We start from the raw sequence: 15,394 nt of genomic DNA, 5'->3' as shown, positions 1-15,394 counted from the left end.
ATCATCTATCTGCATGGTTAGCATTTAAATGTGAATTTAACTGAACCTGTACAAGAAGATGAGGGACTCAAATTAATTTTCAATAACTACAGCCAGAGTGTACTATACATAAATATTGATAATTTAATAATATCTGCACCATGAACAGGATTTGAGGTCTCAAAGAAGAAAAAAGGCTCTAGAAATTTCTCACCAGTGGTATCAGTACAAGAGGCAGGCTGATGATCTCCTGAAATGCTTGGATGACATTGAAAAAAAATTAGCCAGCCTACCTGAACCCAGAGATGAAAGGAAAATTAAGGTAATGTTGTTTTAGAATGTCAATACTGTATATTATTGTTACATTCTAGTTTCTTTAACCTAACCTGTGTGAATCATACTTAAAATGTTGATGTTGTTTCTATTAGCGGTCTCTCTGATTTGATGTGTTTCCTTGTATTGTGTTACGTTTTAGTAAATGTATTGTACTTAATGTTTTCTAGTTGACCTAATGTTGAGTGAATGAAATGTTTTGTTTTTAGACAATGTAAAATGAATTAAGTAATGTCATATGTTTTCTGGTAAAATTGTAATTGACTTTGTGTATCTTTGTTCCAGATGAACAAATGACTTATCGGTATATGGACGACTTCTTTCTCATGTTAGCACATTCATTTCATCAGAGCATCTTCACACATCAGTGTCAAATCTCTCTAGATTTATTTGCATACTGTCTGAAGATGTTTTTTCTGTTGTTATTTTACACTTTTTATTTTGCTTCATTCTCTGTTGATTTCCTCAAAACTTTAAAAAGGAAATAAATACCTTATTCACTTACCCTTTAAATTATATTCTATATGAATGGTCCCTAATAAATAATGAGTTAATCACTCCAATTTAGGGCAACCCCCAAAACCCCAGAGGAATTGAGAAGAAAGAAATATATTAGATCAATTGAAGTATTTTCTTAGAATATCTAAAACTGAGCATTCGAAGGATAACTGAAATTATATTTGGATTCTTGGGTGAAGATGACAGTGACGGCTTCCATATTTGTAAATTCTGAAAAATGACAATAAAATGACAACAGCCTATAAAATTTCTGAGAGAAGTATGTGCTGCTTGCAGGTTGGTTGATGTGGTTAGCTAACTGCCCTGGGCCCTGTATTGGTTTTACTCAATAGGAAATTGATCGTGAATTGCAGAAGAAGAAAGAGGAGCTGAATGCAGTGCGTAGGCAAGCTGAGGGCTTGTCTGAGGATGGGGCCGCAATGGCAGTGGAGCCAACTCAGATCCAGCTCAGCAAGCGCTGGCGGGAAATTGAGAGCAAATTTGCTCAGTTTCGAAGACTCAACTTTGCACAAATTGTGAGTTGTTACTGGCAAACCCACGTACGTGTTTGCAACTACTACTCTAATAACAGAGGCCTACTAACAAAAAGAGAAAAAAAACTGGGTGCAATTTCAAACTTCTAATACACATTCTGAAAGTGAGTAGTATCGCCTCCTCACTTTGGGCTTCTGTAACACTAGTGGTTCATTTTTCAAATTAAAAATGTAACATAACAAATTAACAACTCATAGGAAACAGCCCCTTATCCAAAATGGAAAATACATCTTAATTTTTTTTGCCACATCATTTTTTCATAACATTGGCAATGTGAATTTGTCAATTCTATCATACATTTACTTTTTTCAGCATCTAATCCAAAAATATGTATTGCTTTCCTGAGACCATCCCATGCTGATTTTACTTTTTAATGTATATATGGTAAAAAAATAAATCTTTGTGAAACATCTTGTATCAACTTGCATAAGGCCTTTTCTCATTGACTTAAAGACTAGTTTAGTTTTCATACCAGGCTTAGCTACTTAATAGGTGAAAAAGGCTGATTAGAAGAACTGGATGCCTAGTAAGATGGCTGATAACTGATAGCAGATTGAAAAATATCAAATATTCTGACTACTGAAATATTACAAGCCAAAAAGAAAAGGAACAACTGCTCTACTTTCAAACAACTGGATGGAACTTTTGTGATTCTCTCTTTAAAAAGGCAATTCATAATCAGAAGCTTGGTCTTAGCTCTTTGTAACAGGGTATAAACCGTAGTGATTTTCTAACAAATACATTTTTTATTCTTATTGGAGATACTGTACAGTGTAGAGGAATGGTCATCACTCCTTAATTATGCAAAGATAGTGTTCCTCCCAAAACCAGGATGTCCAAGTTTAGAAAAAGCCTTTGTAAGTTATCTTAGGTTGAATTGTATGAAACCAGCAGTTATTCAACCATTTTTGACCTATGTAAATGACAATTTGATTTGTTTCAACCCATACATGAGAGTTGGGGGGAGATTTTCTTATGTGATGTTATTGATTCCATTTATTCTGAGTTATTCTTAAAATATGGTGTCTTAGGCATTATTATTTTATAAGCATATAATTTAGTTCATACTGTTTATTAGCCAAGGAAAAATACACTGCATACTATTCTTATTTGTTTTTGCTCATTACAAAAAATCCATGAATACACTGTTTTCTGTGAAATACACTGCCTTGAGATTTAATAGCAGCTAAATATTCTGAGAAATTGGAAGAAGTAATATAAGACATATTGAAACTGTATTACATGTGAAGTCCAATTCCAGCTGAATGCCCATTTCAGCCTATTATCCTTCATATTAGATGTTATAAACATAATGTGTCATAAATCACTCAAGCTTATGCTAACAGAAAGTCTATGTGGATGCAAAATTAATTGAAATATTAAGGCAACCATAAAGAAAATTCCAGTAAAATATTTTGCTTCAACTTAATAGATCAATCCGGGAGAAGCCTTTCACTTTGAATTGTCTTACTACTAACTGATTTCTCCATTCCAGTGTTCCCCACATCTTGACATACCCTATATGCAGGATTAAAATTTTTTTCAGCCAGGTCAACGTAAGGTATTAACTCTTTTGTAGTTAAATAGACACAGAGTCAAAATCTCCATAAACCACCCTCTTAAAATGCCATTATATCCTTGCACATGACGTATTTTCAACAAATATCTGTAAAACATAATGACTATTGGTGAAATAAAGCAAGAATATGTGAACCAGTATAAAATTTTACAAATAAACTATAGTGAAATGCTCAGATATATTTTCCTCATAAATCATTTCTTCTTGATTTTATATCTGAAAGATCCAAAATTGAGAAAGTGCCTGGAATGGGGAAAATATTTTTGTGTTAACTCTGATTTTACACAATAATAGAAGTAATAATAATGCATATGAAGAATAATCAACTTAATATTACAATTATGTTTGGCTCTGGATTTTAATTAGACCTATAAGATGACATATGACAAGATAGATCTAAGATGTATCTTTATATTCTACCAATTACTAATATATAAATACTAATATATTTCACATGTCCATTGCTTATAGTCATCTTTCCCAATTATTCTATAATGAGGCCATTTGAAACAGCTTAACCAAAAGATATGTTTGGAATAATGCTACAATAGCTTGATGCAGCACAGGCAGTCATAGCTTCAAAATTCCTTAGCTCCCCCTCCATTCCCCTTCTCTATTTTTCTCATCTTTCTTTCTCTCAAACATCGCTTTCAGTTTTCCCTAGATATAAACCCTAACCTTCATTTGGACTCATTACTTTTTAGTTAGTCTTCCATATCTTAGCAGTAGCAATTCAAGATTGCAGGTAGTACTATCAAGTGCTTAACATTTGAAAGCTGAGTTTAAAATGAGAAATTAATTTTCCTCATTTCAAAGGTAAAGACTCAGAAATGGACTAGGTAGTATATAATTATTGTACTTTGGGAGCTATGCCCATGTTAATGCTATATTAGAATGCAGAAATAGTAAAGCTTAGGAAAGACCTGGCATTTTGTCTCAGGGTAAACTTGGAGACCCTAAAGAAGAGAACACTGAGAGAAAGCAAGTACAATTTTCTTCAAGTAGTCAGCAGGTTGAAGCCCCTGCTCTCATTAAGGAATACAGGACATGCCTAATATAGTTCCTGTTGGCTTAGAGACCTGCTGTTTAGTAGAGCAAGCAATGACTAAACTGAAGATAAGGGATTTTTCTACAGGAGGTTTTTAATGGCAGTGTGGCCTAGTAAAAAGACCACTCTCTGGGTGAAGAGTTTTGACTATGAATCTTAGTGTCTCCATTTGCTACCTGTGTGCTCATGGAGAAATTTCTCTCAGCCTGATTTCCCTTATCTGTACAATGGGAGTAAGAGCATTGGTGATAATGCAGTATGCTAGTGCTAGTAAAACACCTGCTGCATGATTGGGGAACAATTAATAAAACATTTTTTTCTTTCCCTTTCTGTATATAAATTATTTAATTGGAAAAGACATTTTAAAAAAATCATAATATCTTTATAAGCCATTATGAGATTTAGGCCCAGTTTGTTCCATAGGCTTAAAGTGTTATTAACAACAAAAGATTTATTTTCACTGTAAATTGCAAATTTGACTCCATAATCCTTGGGCAGGCAGTTTTGTCTATCATAACAAAATATTTGCAGGATATTTCATGCAAAGGTGGTGATTCTACCAAGGAAGACATACTTCTCCATAAAAGAGCCCTATGTAAATTCTTACCTTCCACAGGAAGGTAAAGAAGAGAGAAGAAAAATAAATGAAGGCTTTAAAAATTCCTTAATATAAAATTATTTGTAATTTTTATTAAGCTTAATTGTAGCATTTGAAAGTTAATCTCAGGCAAGAAAATATGACCACAAAATTGCACTGTCAAGGTACCGCCACAGGCCAGGGCTCATGTGGAACTACTGAGCAAGGTAAACTCACAGACTAAAATGACAATGGATGTGAAAAAATTTGTTTTCATGAATGGTGTTAACAGATGACCAAAAATAACACACAAAACAAAGTGGAGGATGTACATCTGAGGAAATTAGAGATAAAAGGCCCATCAGAAAAGGACATGATGTGTTTTTAATGCTCAAGAATGGAATTCTTACAATAAAATCAGGCCACTTTGAATTGTGAAAAAGACAACTTGAAAAATTAGTCTAGAATTTAAAAGTATTAAAATAACAAGCAATTTTTAAGTAGTGAATTCATTATAGAAGAAAAAAGAATGTATCGAAAGATGCTGAGGAACATTTTGCTTTGCTGAAAATACTGGAAGATGTAGAGCATAGAAAAAAAGTTCAAACATATGACAGAAAAGAGTTCCAGACTGAGAAAGTAGAGAGCCTAAGGAAGAGGCAGTCATTTCCATAAATGACTCACTTTTAACCAAATTGAATAAATCCCAATTTACCGGAGTCCTCAAATTGAATAATAAAGCTCAATCAGTCTGGAATAAATAAAAACAAGTTCACACCTAGCTAGGTCTGAATGAAACTCATAACATTCAGTGATCAGGAAGGTATCGTACAAGTTATTGAGGACCAATAACGGCATTGACGGCAGACTTTTTATCAATAATAGATGTCAGAAGACAATGTAAATTTTCAAAAGTCCTGTAAACTGTCATTCAAGAATCATGGCAAAATATGTTCAGACATACAAATATTTTCATATATACAAAAATGAATCATTTATTGCCATAGATTCTTGGTGAAAGAATTACAAAATAATATAGTACTGTAAAAAGGAAAATGAAATGGGAAAGAAGGAGCAAGCTATATAAAGCTACATAAAATGCTTTTTATATTGAAAGGAAGTTTTTAAATCTTGTAATTAGCCACTAAAACTGTAGCAAATACTGCAAAGGAAAACAAAGAGCACTATGAGGATGTAGAAGTGATCTGTTCCCACGTAAAGAATTCAATAAATAACAGACCTGTTCTGGATGGCAGCAATAAATACAGGGTTTAGGCCTAATGTGTTCAATGCATATTATTGCCAGTTAGCATCTTTCTAGGAAGCAAAAAATCTATAATCTTCTGGAATAGGCATACATGCATAAGCTGTCCCAGGAAGGGAAGCAAAAATAAATAAGTAAATGAATAATTAAATTAACTAATTAATTGAACGATGAAACAAACACCTTAACTAATTAATTGAACGATGAAACAAACACCTTAGTAAAAGAATGAAAAGAAATGTCCCTTTTTAAAATGCAGCTCCGCTTGCCGTCGATATCCTATGGCTTCAAATACCAAGTAAATAATGCTGATATTCATCATTTTATATCAAACTATTTTTTCAACTTAGTGTGCATGCCTGGCTGGCATCTCAAACATAGCAAAGCCAAGTCAAGAATCATTGATTTTTCTCCCCTACATAAATTGGCTCCTACCAAGCTCTTCAAGTGTTAGTAAATAGCTCTTTCACTTAAGTAAAAAACCTAGCCATCATCCTTGACTCCTCGTTTCTCTTATTTTATCTGTATAATTAATTTCAAATTCTGCTGGCTCTGCCTGCAAAATGCCTCTTTAATTGGACTACTCTTCAGTGTCTGTGTTGTGGAAACCCTAGAGTCCAGCCCAACCATCTCCCATCTGGGTTACTTCACAGCCTCTCATCGTTGCTTCCAGTCTTTCCTTACCTGCACTATATTCTCCCTGGTGAAGCCCGAGAGCTCCTGAAGCCTGCTGCTCATTACCCTTTCAGGGAAATCCTGAGAGCCTACTACTTGCTTTGGTCCCTGCCAAATACATCTAGTTTGATCCCTCTGATAACCATCTTGAGGAAGTATTATTTTCATTGCCATTTATAGTAAGGAAAACTCATTTAAATGAACTTAATGAGTTTGGTACAAGGGCATATGTAAGAAACAGAGGACATAAAAGTTGAACTCAGTGCTTCCCAAAATACTGTGAGAGTTCATCAAAAGAAAGAAAACTACCTAGTGTCCAAATAAGTTTGAGAAGGACTGGATTAAACAAAGTTTCCTTACTCTAGAATTTCACAGGGCTTTTGATATGTAAATGGGATTATGAATTTCTACAAGGGGAATAGATTCTGCAGACCTTCACATCTGGATAGCTGGAATACTAAGGAGGAAATTTCATTTCAGTTTAATGATAAGATTCCTGTTTGAGTGGTTGTTCAAGAACTAGTGTTCCTCTGAAAAAAATTTGGGCAAAGCTAATTACTACACCATTATGCTTTTGTTTGGGATTTTCTTCAAATGAAGCAGAAATGTACAAGAAAAGTAATCACAGAGCTGACTGCCATCACCTTATGTAAAATAATGTCTGAATGTAGATCTGATACTCTGTTACTCATTATTTTTGTGAATTTCCTCTTGTCACATAATGGTAACTTTTGAGACCAAAATAAGGGAGAAACATACTCTTTGTGTAATTGTCACACAGATATTTTTCTTTGCCTTGAAACAACAACAAAGATTTTGTTGGGTACCAATGCAAGATCCTTCAAAAGTTTGTGAACATAAATCATTTTCTAATTTAGAGGCATAATATTCTTTAGTAAACAGAGTTGTGAATATATATAAAACACTAATAATGGTTGCGAAGGGAAATTATCCAGGAGGTAGCTGCTTGTACAATTTTCCTCTCTCAGCCTCAGTTTTGTAATTAACATCTCTCGTGAGTTAAGAAATAAATTAGATAAGTCAAGATTTCATGTTTTTCTAGATTTTTATGATCATAATACATATTGCCATTTCTGCAGTAGCTTTTTTCTAGTCTCTATTTGTATGAGAGAATCAGTTTAATGATTAATTAGTAAATAGAGTATGTTCAGCCAGAATCAACTTCTGGAAAGATGACAGACTGATTCCCTTACCCTTCATTTCAAATGCATGGAAATTCTGAATGCAATAAAATTTTTAAAAAGTTCTAAATGCATAGGTGAGCTCACAGTATATGGTGGAACATCCCCTCTTCCTAGTTACTATAAATGAGCACATCATCTCATGTGGCACCTAGATGGAGGGTCTAATGCTTAGAAGAAAATTTTAAAGACCTCTTAGAAAAATATGTAGTCTTCCACATTTAGTATAGAGATGTAAATGAAAACCCTGTCAAAACATACAACCTTCCAGAACTTCCCTCAGCGTGTAGAGGGTGACTAGATCAATCTTACCTACAAGCCTAATTCATCTGTCAAGGATTCTAGTTGAAGAAAAAAAAAATCTGTCAAAATTGAAACTGAGTGTGGGGCATCTGAATTTCTACACTAACCACCATCCTCCGGACTCCTGAACTGAAAAGCTGACATAAATTTCCCAGATTGGTGAAATCCTTGGAGTCTTCTCACAGAACCATACAATAAATCACTCTCCGGGGAGAGCACCGAGGACAAAGAAGCACTGAAGATGGCTTCACAGTGAAATATGACAACCCGCAGGAGGAAAACATGCGCTGTGACTTCGAGTCATGTAACATCCTGATCAAGAGCATTAGTGCTTCATGAAACTGAAAGAAAACTATTGGTTACTCTAAAGTGAATGTTGAAAATAATTAAGAGATACGAGGAATGAAAGACATTAATTTGTATGGACACCATACAGAAAAATGCACAGGTATTTATGATGATAATGCATCAAATAAAATTTCCAGGAACCAAAAGCTAGTCACTGAAATAAAAACCAAGGATATGTGTTAAACACCTCATTAAACAAATATGAAGAGAAAATGAGAAAGTCGTTATGGTGAATTTATCAGAATATACCACATAAAGATAAAAATATGGAAAATGCTAAGGACGGACTGAAAGAATAAGTTTTACGTCTAATATAATTACAAAAGAAGAGGAAACAAAGAATTGGGAGACATTAAGGGATAATGACTAAAAATTTCCCAGAGCTTAAGGAAGGCATGAGTCCATGAATTGGATAAATGCATTTGTATCCCAAAATGTATTAAAATAAACCTGTCAAAACATAGAGAATATGTAAATGCCATATAAAAATGTATCCATCTGTCTGCAAGAGTGGCCTATGAATTAAAAGTTCCCAATAATAAATTAATCAATAAAACATCTCCACATTTCTCTTGTATTACCATTGCAAATTCAAGACTAGGCCACTGTGTATGGAGTGGATCCCACCCATGTTCAAAGAACTGATATTTCGTAATTACTTTTATACTTGGAATAAGAAAATTTAGGGTTATATCCTGCACCTCTCATTACCCATGCAATTTTGACTAATAGTTGCGTCTCAGAATAAAGTCAATAACTCCATTCTAAGAGAAATAAAGAGAGAATGAACCACCAAAGATGTTGAAGAAGTTCCAGAATGTTTTTATTATGGTCACTGGTTTGAAGGACAATATGCGCAAGTGTTGGTCACACTGTTAGATGTCCTGACAGACCAAAAGCCAGAAATTTAAGTTGTTCCAAGTTGGTAGTGTCACATGAACCTAAGAGAAGCAAATACCAATAATTCTGGTTTAATACTGCTTAAATCTAGATCTAAGTAATTTCCAGAGATAAAGTTCTAAGAACATGCATTTAAAGTTAAAATGGCAATTCATGTGAAGCAAGCAGCAGAATCTAACTCCCAAAGACAGTAGATCATGAATCAATCAGACACAGAATGTAAAATAAGTATGATTAATATTTTTAAAGTAGTAAAAGGTTTGTTTCTCAAGTATGAATTAGGGACAAGAGATAGTAAGAAAATAATGATCAAGAAGTTTTGAAAAGAATCAAAAATAACTTCTAGAAAATGAAAAATGTAACAACTGAAATTAATAATTCAGTGGACAAGTTAAGCATCAGATTAGATATAACAGAAATGAGAATCAGAACTGGAAGATTTAAATTTCCTAAAATGAGTAAAGAGAGGACAAAATATAGACAAAATGAAAAAAGAGGATAAGATATGGAGCAAGAAGTTCAAATATACAAGGAAAAAATGGAGTGAAGGACAGAAGAGAGTATTTGAAGTGATAATGGCTGAGGATTTTCCAGGATTAAAGTCCCAGTACTCAGGTTGGAAATCAAAAAATCTCAAGCAGGAAAAGTGAAAAAGAAATACATCCACATACCGTCATAATGAAACTTATAAATTCCAAAAACAGAGAATTTTAAACACAGCTGAAGAGACTGATTACCTAGAAAGTAATGGCATGCATAATGACAGCTGATTTTCAAGCAATGATGAAAGCTGGAGGGTGGTAGAATAATGTCCTCAAAAATGATGGAAGCAAAACCACCTATGAACGTAGAATTGTAAAATCATAGCAACTGTCTTTTGAAAATAACATTGAAATAAAGATCTTCTTGGACAAATAAAAACAGAGTTTACTAGCAAGAGATTTTCACTAAAGGGTCCCAGGGTTGGTTCGTTTTATTTTGCACTGAGCATTATGTGATATGTCTTTTCCTATGTTAGTAAAAAGTTATTAAAAACATTTCTAAGACTCTGTAATATTCTATGGCATGTATGCGTGTAAGGGTTGGTTTTTCAGAAGGAGAGTGACCCCAGATGGAAGATTTAGGATTGCAAGAAAGACAGATAAGAAAGAAAATGCTGAAGAAATGGAAAAGTCTAAAGAAATATTTGCTATATATAAAATTGTCTAGTTTATGTATCAAAAAACAGAACTAAAATACTGGCCATCAGTGACACTAAATTAGAGAGGCAAGTTGCTCGGAGTTCTTCACCTCGCTCACTTCCTACCTTTCTCTGGATGTTCTTTCTAACGTTGAAATGTCTCAGTGCTTAGTCCTTGGCTCTTTGCCATTTTCTATTTATAATCCCTGCCTGTTTTCCTTCAGTCTCATGACTTTAATACCAGGTATAATAAGCTGATGGCCACTACATTTTTATACCAGAACACTCTTCTCCCCTGAGCTAAAGTAGCAGGCTGCACTTTCAAAGTCTTTCATGAATAATGGTTATAAACACAAAATTGAGTATGTTGTGTCATTGATATGTGCAGTTTTATTATGGAAGTTTATTAGAAAATTAGAATGAATATAACTCATTTTTGGCATCATGCTAGTTTCACTAAAGTTAATATTCTCTTCCTTGTAATGACAATACTTTTAAAATAATTGCATGTGATAGAACTGTTTTAGAACAGGTTGTGACTTACTGTAAGTACTTTAAGCAAAGATTTTCTTTTCTTAGTCTAATGGAAATAATTATCAATATTGGTTATTTTCTTGTGAGATAACAAAATACTTTCGAGGCCAGTGCAGTATGGAAGACTAGAGCTTTACAAAGACTGTCTCTAATTATTGTAACAACCTAAACAGATTAAAATTTGTCAAGCAACTTGCTTGAGTTCCCATAAAATTAAGGGTGAAGATTCTAACATCAAGATACAGTTTTAATTATGAAATTAATGAAGAGATTTGTTGATGACTCTTTGGTGGTTGTGGGCCATTGTTTTATTATATTGGTTTATTTTCTTTTTTGTTTTTAATGAGAACCTCCTAATAATGATAAGGGTGCAGTAAAATTGGAATTCCATATACTTACTGATGGTCTATAAAGAAACTCAGGTTTTATTTTGGATACACTGAATTGGTATTTCTTTCCTTCAATAAACATTTATCTAGTGCCTCCTATGTGCCAGACAACACAAAATATAAAACAACATTGCATATCCATACCAATCATATAAAAGATGTGATATTTGATAAATATAACTCACACAATGAAGAGAAAAAAACTACAAGAATTTATACACAGCAATTTGACCTCCATTTGCAACATAACAATAACAAGTGTAATTTTCTCCAATCTAAATTTGCTTTCAAAATATGGAACGCCAGCTGGATGGGGGCTCAGATGGCTTTTGCAGTGGGATTGGCAATATCTTTCTGAGCATGCCTAGAACAACTGGTTAAAAATAATTAAATCTCTTGCACCATCTGTGAATCATTCTGATTCTTCAGTGACTACTTAAGACTCTCATTGTATGGAACATATTCTTAGAACAGATGAATAAAATTAGTTCAAGTGTATAGCTTTCCTAACTTTGATTTTCCTAAAACAAAAAGGGTTACAATATTTTCAAGTTTGCTAAGTTATCTGGTATGTCTTTTGCCTTTCTTTATAAGCCAATGGCTTTCAAAATCTTAAAATGTATTTGAAATTTAGCTTCATTTTAAAATAATACAAATGCATTTATTCACAGACTTAATTACACAATATAGTTTTAATTTCTATAATTGTCACTTTTATCTATTTAATCATCTTCTGTGTATAGTACTAAATGAGTAGTAGACAGCTATCTAGATGAGAACTAAATGAAAGTCCAGGCTGATTGCATTCTCACATTTTTTAATTTCAAATGACTATTTTAACACATGCAAAGCAAAGAAAAACTATATTTAGTGGTGACTAATCCATGGATAAAAGGTGCCTGGATAAGATGAAAACCAAGAGTTCATGTCTATATAAGGTTAAGGTGTTTAGATTGATTCATAACTTAGAGGCATTATTAGCTGTTTAGCTGGATAGCAATGTGTGGGCATTTATTGCCAGGATAAATCAACTGGGAAAGTTTCCAGGAGAGCTATGAAAATAGTTTTCCATAATAGTTAGAACATTCTTAACTAACAGAGTGTCTGGCTGGTAAAATATAAAAAAATGATTTCTTTAACAAATACAGTAAACTACACTGTTTATAACTCCTTTTGTGATCTGCACAAAGTTCCGACTTTGTGATTAGTATCTAGGCAATCACAAATATTCATGAAACATATATGAATAATATCATTCATACTCTGCTAGTTTCTTGCCTCATAAGCAGATACACTTGACTATTTCCTATGTGGAGAATTGTTTTGAGAGAGCTAGAGCCTTGCTTATACTGCCACCCTCGTGGAAAACGGCCTCTCTAATGTACTGCCACAAGGCCTCCTCTTCTTCAAACTTGCCTAAATATCTTCCATTTCAGCCTTTGCAATCATCGTTCCCTTTTCTTGGGACTTTCTTTCTGGATCTTTGACCACTGATCTCTTGTCATCTTCCAGGATGTAAAGCAAATACATCCTTCAGTATCCTGTCTGATGTAGCTCACAGCAATCCCTTCACAGCATTCCCTTCACCATCTGCATCTTGCCCTAAAACATCAGCCAGGTTATTCCCCTTATAGCACTTACCACAGTCTGAAAAAGTCATGCTTGTTTGCTTACTTGTTTATAACCTGTTTTCTACTATTAAAATGTAGGCTCCACAAGGGCAGAAACCTTGTCTGTCTTGAAACTAGTATTTTCCCAATATATAGATTCGACCAGAACTAGGTGTTCAATAAAAATATGTTGAATAAATAAATGAATGAATGGCTTGCATCTTCTTCTGTAATTTGTTACACAATTTAAAAAGTTATTTGCTCAGTTTTCTTACATCACTGGTGCCCCGCACAAATTTACCAGTGTCTGACAGTTTTCACTGGTCCGCACGAAAGGAACAATAGCAGATATGTTGAGCTTTTCAAAAACTAAATTTATACAGACTTATTCTTTCTTCTGAAAGTATGGCTTTCTACAGTGGCGTGTAGTATGAACATGACCTTTCTTTCATCTTTTTTTCCCCTCTCATTCTTTTTTATTATTATTTCATTACAGTGTCCTTCACTAGAAAAAAAATAAAGGTTGGAGCTTCGTGAAGTTCCCTGACATTTTTGGTAATATCTTATTGGCCCATTAAAAATGAAGTCTGGGAATCATCAATTTGGAGAAACTTATTCACATAAAGTGGCATTCTTCCTGCCAGATTTCTATGTTGGCTGCTTGAAGGTTGGAGAATGAGGAAAGGAAAACTAAAACCTATGATTACCTCCCATTCTCATGGCCTTCCAGGCAATAAATACTGGCCCCCAAAGCATTATCCCTTGGAATAAGATTCTGGAGTTTCTTTTGTCACATGTGAGGAACAATATGCACAAAGGGTAGTTTTAGAGTATCACACCTACCTAATATATTTTCAGTATTTGCTTATTTATAAATATTTGCATCCTCTGGGTTTAAATCCTCCTTTTGTTTGCTTCAAAGATGTACAGACCCTGTAATAGCATGATTTGGTAGTGCTATTTGATATCCGAAAATTAAATTAATTTCCTTTAACATAAAAATGTTACCTTTCCTGTACTTTTCAAAATTGAAATTTGAAACCATAGAGATTCCAAGTTGAAAAAAATCCACTGCATTTATATTAATAGGCATGCATTTTTTATATTCTTAATTTCCAAATAAATAGCCACGACAATTACTTTGTGACAAAGTGCTTTTACAGTCATCGTTTTAGTTAATTCTTACACTTAAAATACTGTTTTGGTACAAAAAGTAAGCAAATTAGTACTCCGAAAAGTTTTGAGGAGTGAAAAATTAATTATTTTTTTAATTTGGCAAAAACACTTCATTTCTATTTTAGATGCTTTCACAAAGAGTTAAGAAACAGAAGGTATGTGAAGACCTCAGTTAATCATCCTTTTGGAATATATGATCTAAAATGAATTTAAAAGTGATTGCGTGAATATGGTTTCTTAGAGTTAAAACTTGAAAATGCACTGGCCGAACAGTTCAATGTTATATTGGAACTCTTGCCATGGGATAATACACTGGTATTAATATCTTCTAGAACACTGACAGAGAACTGACTTCCAAGAGAAACTATCTTGATTGCAAAGTGGAGCATATTAAGACTAAGGTGTCATTAAACTTAACAAAACCCTAAGGAAGAATTGATGATATCTTTGGTAAGAAAAAAAAAATGGTTTTGTTCAGTGACTATTATATTTTACAAAGTTATTTATAACTTGACAACATACATCATTTTTAAAAAGGATCATTAAACACAGTAGTTTCTATATACATAGCACCACCTCCTTTATTCAGTGGTCAGGTGTAGACATCATTATGAATTACCTGGAACACAGCCGAGAAGCAGGAAGGGAGTAGAACAAAAGGCCTCAGGATTCCCTAATTTGATACGATAACATTCAGGAAGTCCAGAGTTCACTTTTGAGAAGACTGTTCAGGTCCTTTTAAGAAAATTAAAAAAAAAAAAACTTCACCGATTATAGAGATAATTCTAATAAACTTAATTCTCTTGTTTTTCTTCCCCCAGTAAATTGGAAGCCAAAATGATAAAGAATAAATGATGGAAATATGAAATAATAGCTGCATCCTGGAAGGGAGGGAAAAAAACAGACCCATATATAAGGGTACAGGTACCCATGGCCTTGAGAAACACTTTAGCACAGAGCAACACAAAGGAGAGGAGGAGATGATTTGTGTTCATTTATTTTATTTGACTTACTATTAGCATGGATAATTTAAGTATGTTAACAATTTCTTTCCAAATAAAATTAGGTAATAAAAAATCCATCTCTCATGCAGTAAATGTAAAAACATTTAACACATGATGACATACCACATATTAGCTTCCTAAATCACAAAAGACTGCTGCCAGCTGATAAACATCTGTCTAGCTATCTAAGTATCATCTGGCTATGTTATGTGTGTATGCACATATACATGTAACTATGTT

The 15,394-nt window shown here is 33.5% G+C and overlaps 1 protein-coding gene across 10 annotated transcripts in view; it reads left to right on the top strand.

Annotated features, from left to right (window-relative positions):
* Window positions 1-15,394, top strand: part of DMD (dystrophin) — a 2,259,748-nt gene that overhangs the window by 1,041,627 nt on the left and 1,202,727 nt on the right. For all 10 annotated transcript variants that reach the window (XM_036992000.2, XM_036992004.2, XM_036992005.2 and 7 more), the window contains 2 exons: window positions 149-301; window positions 1,164-1,346. In XM_036992000.2, the coding sequence (XP_036847895.2) occupies window positions 149-301; window positions 1,164-1,346 (336 nt within the window). The remainder of the gene's footprint in view (window positions 1-148; window positions 302-1,163; window positions 1,347-15,394) is intronic.

Source organism: Manis javanica, chromosome X, assembly GCF_040802235.1.
Source record: "Manis javanica isolate MJ-LG chromosome X, MJ_LKY, whole genome shotgun sequence".
Lineage (NCBI taxonomy): Eukaryota > Metazoa > Chordata > Mammalia > Pholidota > Manidae > Manis > Manis javanica.
Note: the sequence above shows the minus strand (reverse complement) of the source record. Positions and strands in the feature narration are given on the sequence as shown.